Below are 10498 nucleotides of genomic sequence, written 5' to 3' on the forward strand. Positions count from 1 at the left end.
GGGGGGGGGGGGGGGGGGTAAATATGTACGTAGTGAAAAAGTTGAGATATGTATAAAGGAGAAAAGAAACAATAGTGGTAGGGAAATAAGTCATGTAGATAGGATTCAGACCATATATTATTTATTCTGCAAATGGTTACCCAAAATAAGATTGTGTGCTTGGTGTGTAATGTTGACTTAACAATGTCCTGGGTCAAAGTGACAATACTTGAATTTAGGTTATGATGATAAATGCATATCTTTAAATGTTGAAAAAAAAAACAAGATTTTGTGCTTTTTGGACAGTGTATTGGTTGGGAGGATATTCATTTTGAGGTTTAAAATTGATTGAGAAGAAAAGAAAGTGACTGGTTTGTCTCCCACTTGAACCACATACAGTACTTACATTTATCTTGATCACCTCTCTGTATCTCTCTCTTTTCTAATTGGTGTTAAAACAGTAAAAATGTTCCTTAGTAAATAATGAATATGATCCTAATTACAAAACCCTTTCTTTGGTTCTACAAACAGCATGGAGATTTCAAGATTTCAGTAACTTTTTACTAAGCCTCTTTTCAACTAGACGATATTAAACACTGGATCTTAAGTTTATATGCAGCTTACAATCTCAATGATTATCTCGCGAAGTCGCTATTTAAGCTATCGACTCTTTTGTTCTTATTTTTATCTACTTGGTATGTGACTGTACAGTACAATAAATCAAGATGTTCTCAAGAAAGGTCAAAACAGCACAATCAAATGTAACCGTCGATTCAACAACAACACTTGTCATATCACACACTTGTAAGAAACTAGCCGGAGGAAATCTATGTTTCTTTAACTCTATGTAACTAATGTTGCTTCATTTGCGGTGTCCCTTAAAGGGATTCATACTTCCAGGTAGACTTCCACCAGATTATTCCCAAGTTTCGGTATCTTGAATTTACGTGAGGAGTGTTTTTTTTTGGTTCAGTTTCCTCTGTTTTTTTACTGTCCTAGTTGACAAAAATTTCTAAAATGGGGGAACCTTTTGCTTGTTTTTGCAGTGACTTGTGCCAAATTACCTTTTTGGTTCAAACCCTATGGAATGTGCGTCACTGCCTTAAGGAAGTTAGAAATGCTTCTGAATTTACCCTGAAAATGTCTCTGTGTAGCTATGTTTGCGCAAAATCGCTTATCAGGAGACATATTCCAAAATGATGGGAAGATAAGTTGTTTTGTTTGTTTCAATGATTATAGAGTTCTTGAAGCCAATCAATAATTCTCTGGAACTAAAATCTGACTAATCTGTATGATCAGCTTTTTTTCTTTACAAGATGCATTGCCAGTTCATTAGGTGTGTTTATTAAGCATAACACTATTTTTCAATCTATGAATCTACAACTGTTCAGCGATAATTGCCTTAATCAACGATCTATCCCTGATCGAGTTCATCAGGAACTTAGTGCTGAAAGATGAGAGCAGTTTATAGTATGAAGTAAAAAGCTTTGAACTCATCTCCTGGCTGAAAAATATGTTGTCAGTAAAAATTGAACAACACCTACAACGTTACCAATATGTCCAAATATCACCTTCTCTGACATTCATCTAATATGCCAAATACTGTACATTTCAGCCTAATCTCTTAATGGATAAACGTATCTACAGTCATCTTTCCTAAATCAACCTAATCTCTTAATATCTATAAAGTCATTTTTTCGACAGTTTGAAAGGTAGATGAAGATCTCATAAAGTAGATAAAAATCTGGTTCTCTCACAACTGCAAAACCAGATCATCACCTTGGAGGATGTTGTGTCTTCTCAATTCTCACCATCGTCTTCCTACCAGTATGTCGTTAGAATATTGAAAGCCTTCTCGGAGATCTCGTTGTTTTCGTGGTGTTGCATGTTCTCAATCTTTTCTAGACCTTCCGCGTCTTCAATCTGTTGAGTGTAATTGTTCACGTTTCCTCCTCCTATGTTCATCTCTGCCACTCCAACCTCTAAAATCTTTTCCAATCCATTCAGACACGCTGAGATGATCACTAGATCTGGATGTAACAGGAGATCACATAAAGGTTTAATGCAACCCTGCTCCACCAAGAATCTGAATCAAACCAATGGAGATAGTGAATTAATGATTCAGTAAGCATGTTTAAGTGAAAAAAGATAGAAGACAGGGACGTACATGATTTGCTCATGAGAACCACTTAAGGTTGCATTTGAAATTGCCCATACAGCTACCTTCTTCATCCCCAATTCATCATTTTGAGCCAGACTGACCAACTTTGGAATCAAATTTTCATCAATAGCTGCCTGTTATCACCAGGGGAAAGGAATTAGCGACAGCAACACAAGTGTAAAGTTTGTATATGTTCTGCAACTACAACAATAAAAAAAAAACTGATGCACATGAGAAAGCAACAAATAACTTGTCAGTTCTCACCTGAATATGTTCTCTAAAGCCTGAGGTGATGCTTATAACCGCCAAGAAGGTGGCTGCCTTTACTTGTTCGTCATAGTCTCGATTAAACAGGTCAGAAATAATGCGTAAAGCACCACAATCGATCACACACTGAACATATAACAACACAAGCAATGAATCTCCTCTCTACTAATAGTGGTATAAACGTACTAAAGACACTGAAATTTCGAAAAGTTTTAACGTTACATACTTGGATCTGGTCCTTATGTTTACTAACTATAGTGGCAATGAGACGCGGTACGGGAATAAGCACAGATGGGGAAGGGTGTCTGCAAAAGAAACAAAAAAAATTGTCAGCCTTTTGAGTATTCAAACATGTCACAAAAGGAGAAGTACTAGTACTAACTGGAGAAGTTCAACTAGTTTTGGGACAAAACCAGCATCAATCACAATCTGGATTCCATCTTCTGAACCAACACAGATACTGAATGGCCGAGCAAACATTTTCCAAGACTTTTCCATCATTTGAATTAAGATGTAGTTCAAGTGCATGTATCACCTGTTAATCAATGCATTCAAATGTTGAAATTCAAGTTTTGGATGTATACAAACAGAGGAAACAGAGAGATAGGTAAAAAGACCTGTTCGAAGGTGGGTGGAGGGTTGCCACGACACAAGTTACACAAAGTAAGAGTGGCAGCTCTGAGCGTCGACAAGGTAGTAGTATCCTTGGACAGCAGATTCAACAGTGGCATCAATGCACCAGACTTAAGAAGATAGTCATGGTGTACTGGATCAGCAGCAACATTAGCCAGTGCCAGTAAAGCCTGCAAGAATAAAAATGTCAAAAACTCATAATCTGTGCCAAAGAGAAATCATATTCTAACTAGAGAAGTAGTATACAATATAATGATTACCGGATCACGGATATAAGGTGAAGCAATAAGCTTGACTAGCTTTGGACCAGGATCTTGATCAACAACCAGATTCGGTTTAATAGCAGCAACGATTGATAGAGCCTCAGCTGCCAGACACTAGAAAAAGATCATTGAATACATCAGAATCAAAGATTACACTGATCATCATCATAAATATCAAATCATGGATTAGGGGAAATCTTCTAACGTACGGGAAGCTCAGGGGAATCTTTCATGTGAAGAAATCCAACAAAACGACGTATAACTCCATAATATGTCAGCCGTTGAGTATCAAAAGGCCCTATTTCTGGCATATCTGGACAGAGAGAGGACAAAAACTTAAAAGAAACATTCGAGTTTATTGGTAAAAAGACGAATCTCTTCAAGAAAAGTAAAAAAAAAAACAAAGAGAAAGTTTTACTCTTTAAGAGAAACTCCTTGATCTTGGCTGCGGATTCAAGCTGTCTTGAACGATCATTTGAGTAAAACCCATCAAGGAAACACGCAATTTCTGAGAACATCGTGTGACGAACGACGAAGCTTGGGTTTTCTAGCGACGTTGGCTTTTTTTTTCGCTCTTCTTCTTCGACCTCTCCAAAAGCAGTTTACGAAACTTGAAGATAAGCCCTAGAATTCTCAACTGAAATGTGTGAAAGAGGCAGAGAACTTTAGCAATTGAGCAGAGCAAGATTACAAACAAAGATGGTCAAGGAGCGAAACAAAAAAAAAAAGAAGAAAGCAGATGACTTTAAAGAAGAGAACGAAAAAAACGGTTTTCCTAGTTATCGTTGTCACAAAACCGGTTTGGTTTAAGTTAATTTGAATTTAAATCCGGTTCAATCTAATTCAATTTAAATTTGGGTTTAGCGCCGGTTTACTGAAACCCAGATTTCAATCTGTTAAGGATCAAACGATTCTCCCCCAAATTGGAGTGAAATTAGGGTTCATGAGGTCTTCTAACCTTACGACCACCAACGCCAGCGCAAATGCAAACGCAGACGCCAAGGCCAATGGTGGGTATTGCTTGTACGACAATCATCAGCACAAGTATTCTTATCACTAACACTAATTTTGTTCTGTTCGATCATTTCTCCAACTCTCATTTTCATGATTTGAAAACAGAGATAAAAAAAAAAGGATCAGAAGCTTGTAATTAGCGTTCAACGTTTTGAGAAGATCACGTCTCTTCTTCACAAAACATGCCAAAAAAAAACCAAATTGGTTCTGAAAGACTGCGCTGTTATTAGAAAGAAACGAGAGATTTTTTTTTTTTTTTTTTTTTAATTCGCCAACAAAAAAGAATTGGTTTCGGAATTAAAACCCTTTAGGATTTGGTGTAAATGACGATAATACCCTTTTATTCTTTAAATCAGTTTGTGAGTTCACTCACGCACACCAAATCAATCTTGCATTACAAATTCGAACCGAACGATATACAAAACAACTCTAGTAGCCTCAAAACGATATAAAGTAACAGTGGAACAAAAGATTTATCCACCATAGAACTTGACTCACTCTTTGAGTTTTGGTTCCATTCACAAGTAAATGATTTTTTACACTAATATCAGGTTGTGTGGGATCTCATCAAGTAGATAAAGATGTTTCTATAGTTTGAAAGGTTTTTTTTTTGGAGGCTGTTGTGTCTCCTCACCATCCTCTTCCTCCCAGTATGTCTTCAGAATCTTCAAAGCCTTCTCGTTGATCACATTGTTTTGGTGGTGTTGCAGGTTCTCTATCTTTTCTAGCCCTTCCGCATCTTCAATCAGCTGAGTGTAATAGTTTTTTACCTCTCCGGCCCTCAAAATGTTCTCCAATCCATTCAGACACTTTAAGATGGCACTTAGATCTGGACATACCAGGAGATCACATAAAGGCTTTATGCAACCTTAGTCCACCAAGTATCTGAATCACACCAATCGAAACTGTGACTTGTGAAAAAAAAAAAAAAAAAAAAAAAAAAAAAAAAAAAGAAAGAAAGAAAGAAAAGGTTAAAGTCTTTAGGAGGGAATGTGTTTAAGTNACGTACCTGATTTGATCATGAGAACCACCTAAGGCTGCATTTGAAATTGCCCTTACAGCTTTTTGCTTTATGTCAAATTCAGCACTTTAAGCCAAATTTACCAACGTTGGGATCAGATTTTCATCAATAACTGCCTGTTATACATTAGGGTAAAGACAAACAAATAGAAAACAATTACCTAAAACTGAAGGGGTAAATTTTTTTTTTTTTTTTTTATGTTATCTGCAACATTCATAATCAACAGACTTGTCACCTGAATTTGTTCTTCAGTGCCTACAGTGATGTTTGAAATCGCCCAGCAAGCGTCCTTCTTTATTTTTTTCCATGTTGTACCATAGTCTTTTGTAAGCAGGTTGGCAAGAGGAGGTAAAACACCATGATGTATCAAAAACTGAGACAAATGTTCAAAAGAGGTACTTTATATATCCAGAGCCTTTTGGTTACAAAATCCAATCGTAACATTGTACGCAAGCAATATCTAACAATGCAAGCACTGCATCCTCTCAACTAATATCCGGTATATATAGTGATATATTGAATCATTCAAGATACATTATAATAAATCAACAAGAAGTGTTTTAAAGGTAACATACTTTGGTCTGCTGCTTAACTCTATTAGTTAGAATCATAATGGTACCTACTGCAGGATCAATCACAGATGGACAAACGTGTCTGCAAAAGAAAAGAAAAAAATTGTCAGCCTTCATTATCTTATAAACATGCAGCAAAGGCTTTAACTTTGTGTTTTGGAGTAAGATTACTAACCCGAGAAGTTGAACTAGTCTTGGGACAAGACCAGCGTTAATAAATCTCTCGATACTTTCTTTTGAACCATTAGATAGAAAATAAAGTGCCCAACAAGCATTTGACAAAAAAAATTCATCATCTCTATGAAAAACTTCCTGAAGTGCGTAGAGTGCAGGCTCCACCTGTTAATCACGTTTCCATATGTGTTAATGTGTACAAACTGAGGAAACAAAGCCTGCTGAGAGAGAGAGATAGAAGCTAGAAGACCTGGCGAAGGAGAAGCTGAGGTTGGCCAGAGAATAATTTTGACAAAGTCCAAGCGGCGGTTCTAAGCATCCACATCTGAGTATTCTCATGCAGCAGAGCCAACACTGGTTTCAATGCACCACGCCGTAGAACATAGTTACGGGATTCTACTGAAGCACGAGCAACATTACCTAGTGCCCTTGTTGCCTGCACATTTACGGTAAATAACATCAAAATCTCAACTCATACCTTAGCATTCGCATCTACAAGAAGTAAAATACCTGAAACCGGAGATGAACATCAGAAGTAGCGCTACCAAGAAGATGGACAAAGATTTCGATAGCACCGTGGTCAATTAGCACTTTGGTGCTCTCTTCAGAAATGAGTCGTAGAACGGAAGCAGCAGCACACTAACGATCGATCATAGAAATATCAGAATTACAAGACAAATTACAAATCATAACAGTATCAATTGATGGGAAAAATTTTCTTCAAACCTGAAGCTCCATGTCATCGTCCTTCTTAAGAAACTCAACGAAACGAGGCACAACTCCAAACTCTATGATCTTATAAATAGGAGGGTTTTCCTCTGGAGTATATAAGAAGAAGAAGAAGACGAAGAAACTTAAAGAAACACTCAGATCGAGATCAAGAAAAGTAAAGAAAGTAAAGAACTGTTTATCTCAGAAGCAAATACACAAAAGAAAACTGAATAGTTCGATAATCTTATTATCACAAATGAAAGGGCTATATATATAGCCAAAAATCGAAGACTCAATCTTCTACAGATACTGGAAGCAAATTAATAGGAAGCACTACTAACCAAAACGAAAAACTAGGCCAACCTATTGACTCCTTATACATCGAAGATTATTCAGAAACAAACTAAGACCAATTCAAACTTAAAACCAACATTGCCTCTCCTAAACTGAAAGCGACAGCAATCAGTTTAACTTCTCGCAAACTCCAAGCTTTTCTCTTAACTACACAAAGACCTCCAAACTCAATGGCTTGGTCAGAATGTCTGCAATTTGCTCTCTCGTCCCATAGTGAACCAGCTTCACAACTCCCTCCTTAGTGAGATCCCTTAAGAAATGAAACCTGACATCAATATGTTTGCTTCGACCATGAAGAACAGAGTTCTTTGACAACTTAATAGCTGAGCTATTATCACACATGATTGTGGTGCTTCCTGACTGCTCCAACCCAAACTTCTCTAATATCCTTCTCATCCAAACACACTGACAAGCACAATAAACAGCTGCAACAAATTCAGCTTCTGTTGTTGATAGAGTCACTACGGGCTGTTTCTTCGATGCCCATGCCACAGCTCCGCCACTTAACAGAAAAACATAACCACTGGTGCTTCTTCTATCATCGATATCACCAGCATAATCACTGTCTGTATAGACAGTTAACTCACCAACAGCTCTCCTCTTATAAAAAAACACCAAAACCAAGAGTACCTTTCACATAGCGCATCACTCTTTTTGCTGCCTGCATGTGCTCACCACGGGGATCCGCCATGTATCTACTCAACAAACACACTGCATACATCATATCTGGTCTTGTTGTGGTGATGTACATTAGACTCCCAATGAGCTGCTTGTACAAAGTCGGATCCACCTTGTTCCCGTCTCCCTCTTTTGACATTCTCGTTCCTGGCACAATTGGATTCTTCACCTCATTTCCATTCAACAGATTGAATCTCTCCAAGATCTCTCCTGCATACTTCTTTTGATGAATGAAGATCCCTTCTGCATTCTGTATCACTTCCACACCTAAGAAATATTTCATCTTCCCCAAATCTGTCATATCAAACTCCTTCTTCATAGATGCCTTGAAACCTTCTAACAAGCTCTCATCGTTTCCAGTAAAGATTAAATCATCGACATACAAGCTAACAATCAGAATTTTGTTACCTTCCTCTGTTTTTACAAATAGTGTATGCTCGTATTCACATCGTTGAAAACCTTCCTTGGAGAAGTATGCCTCAATCTTGCTGTACCAAGCACGAGGAGCCTGCTTCAAGCCGTACAACGCCTTTGTGAGTTTGTAGACTTTATGCTCCTCTCCTTCTCTGATGTAACCCAGCGGCTGCTCTACATAGACATTTTCAGACAACTCACCATGTAAGAAGGCACTCTTTACGTCCAACTGATAAACACACCAATCTTCTTGGGCTGCCAAAGCCAGAATCATTCTTATAGTGTCCCATCTTGCAACAGGAGCGAAGACTTCATTATAATCTACTCCTTGTTGTTGTGCATAACCCTTAGCTACGAGCCTGGCTTTGTATTTATCGACCTCTCCTCTTTCATTGAGCTTGGTCTTGTATACCCACTTAACACCTATCTTCTTTGCTCCCTTTGGTAATTCAGTGAGAAACCACGTTCCATTCTTCTCTATGGATTCTAGCTCAGTCTCCAGAGCTTTTATCCACTTATCATCACCTTTAGCTTCGTCGAAAGAGACTGGATCGGTTTCTGATGCAAACATAGCAAATTCAGCTACGTCTTCTTCCTCTTCTTCATCAGATAAGTTGTCGCTAGTCTCATATTCTCTCAAGTAAGTTGGTGGCCTCCGAGTTCTTGTTGTTGTTGAGCGTTGAGCACCGCTACTTTGAGACGCCTCTCCAGTCTCTGAAACCGCTATCTCCATAATCACAGGTTCTTCAGCTTGCAACACCGGTGGCTCCTGAAGTAGCTCTTCCCCATTAGCTTCTTCCCACAAAACCGACTCTTCACTAATTCTCTCTTCTGCCTCTCCCCAGTTCCAGCCTTTTTCTTCTTCAAACACCACATCTCTACTTGTCACCACTTTTTGCGTAGTTGGATTATATAGTCGATAACCCTTTGACTCATCACTCACTCCAATTAAAACACATCTAGTGCTTTTATCATCTAGTTTCTTCCTTCTCTGCTCTGGAACATGAACATGAGCCAAGCATCCAAACACTCTGAAGTAATCCACCTTTGGCTTGCTTCCACTCCACATCTCTTCTGGTGTTTTTTCTTTCAAAGCAGAGGTGGGACTTCGATTTAGGACATGGACTGCCCATTTTACAGCATCAGGCCAGAACCTCTTGGGAACCTCTTTGTCACTCAGAATGCACCTCACCATCTCCATGATTGTGCGTTTCTTACGCTCTGCCACTCCATTTTATTGAGGTGTGAAAGCTGTTGTAAGTTGTCTGCTAATTCTGGTTTTTTCACAAAAACGCTTGAACTCACTAGACAGATATTCCCCTCCTCTATCTGTTCTCAGACATACAAGAGCCTCTCCAGTTTCTCTCTCCACTTGACTTTTGAATCTTGTGAAAGAAGCAAAAGTCTCAGATTTATTTGACAGAAAATAAACCCAAACCTTCCTGCTATGCTCGTCGATGAAAGTAAGAATGTATCTTCTGTCACTGTTTGAAGCTGGAGAGATTGTCCGCAGAGATCCGAGTGTACCAGTTGCAGTCTCCTTGATGCACGCCACAAACTTTTCTTCGGAATACTCTCCCTATGTTGTTTGCCCACAAAGCAACTTACACACTTACCAGACTCTTCTGTGCTCTTTAGTTGAGGCATCCCTTCTACCATATTTTGATATTGTAAGGTTCTCAAACCTTTGTAATTGAGATGTCCAAACCTTCAGTGCCAAAGCTATGACTCGTCTGCTTCAGTGATTTTGTGGCACTCCGACACCTCCTTGACTCCATCTCCATTTCTTGTTGCAGTAATCTTGAATAGCTTGTTCATTGTCATTGCTGACTGCATGACTAGCCCCAGCTCAGGATGATAAAGCTTGCATACGCCTTGCTTCATCAGAATTTCACGCCCTTTTTGAATAAGCTGACCTATGCTTACCAAGTTACTTTTTAACTCAGGTACAAAGTACACATCGCTGATAGTGTGTGCCTTCCCATCAATCCGCAGATTCACAGTCACTTTGACAACTACAGTTAATGAGGCATTGTTCCCCAATTTCACCGAATGGCGGAAATCACCATCATATGAAGAGAACCAAGACTTTTCTCCGCACATATGGTTACTGCAGCCTAAGTCGAGGAACCAGTCGGCCTCCTTTCTTTCACCCTCTGTAAACGCCATCAACAAGACATCCTCTTCTTCACCATTGGCCTCAACATAGTTGGCCTTTCCCTCCAGTTTGGGACACTCGTATTGAAAATGTCCAAGC

The 10498-nt window shown here is 38.7% G+C and overlaps 2 protein-coding genes and 1 pseudogene across 2 annotated transcripts; all 3 read right to left on the bottom strand.

Annotated features, from left to right (window-relative positions):
• On the bottom strand, nt 1532-2929 carry LOC104725424 (importin subunit alpha-1-like). Its single transcript, XM_019232777.1, has 5 exons — nt 2790-2929; nt 2634-2712; nt 2405-2533; nt 2147-2274; nt 1532-2065 (listed from the first exon to the last, which is right to left on the bottom strand). Exons 1-5 carry the CDS (start codon nt 2906-2908, stop codon nt 1801-1803), a joined length of 720 nt encoding a protein of 239 aa, XP_019088322.1. The 5' UTR covers nt 2909-2929; the 3' UTR covers nt 1532-1800.
• Nucleotides 2959-3821, bottom strand: LOC109127415 (importin subunit alpha-8-like). The gene is made up of 4 exons (XM_019232064.1): nt 3722-3821; nt 3513-3616; nt 3301-3417; nt 2959-3210 (listed from the first exon to the last, which is right to left on the bottom strand). The coding sequence occupies exons 1-4, from the start codon at nt 3819-3821 to the stop codon at nt 2959-2961; spliced, it is 573 nt and encodes a 190-aa protein (XP_019087609.1).
• On the bottom strand, nt 4801-5782 carry LOC109127416 (annotated as a pseudogene).

Source organism: Camelina sativa, chromosome 11, assembly GCF_000633955.1.
Source record: "Camelina sativa cultivar DH55 chromosome 11, Cs, whole genome shotgun sequence".
NCBI classification, from domain to species: Eukaryota; Viridiplantae; Streptophyta; class Magnoliopsida; order Brassicales; family Brassicaceae; genus Camelina; species Camelina sativa.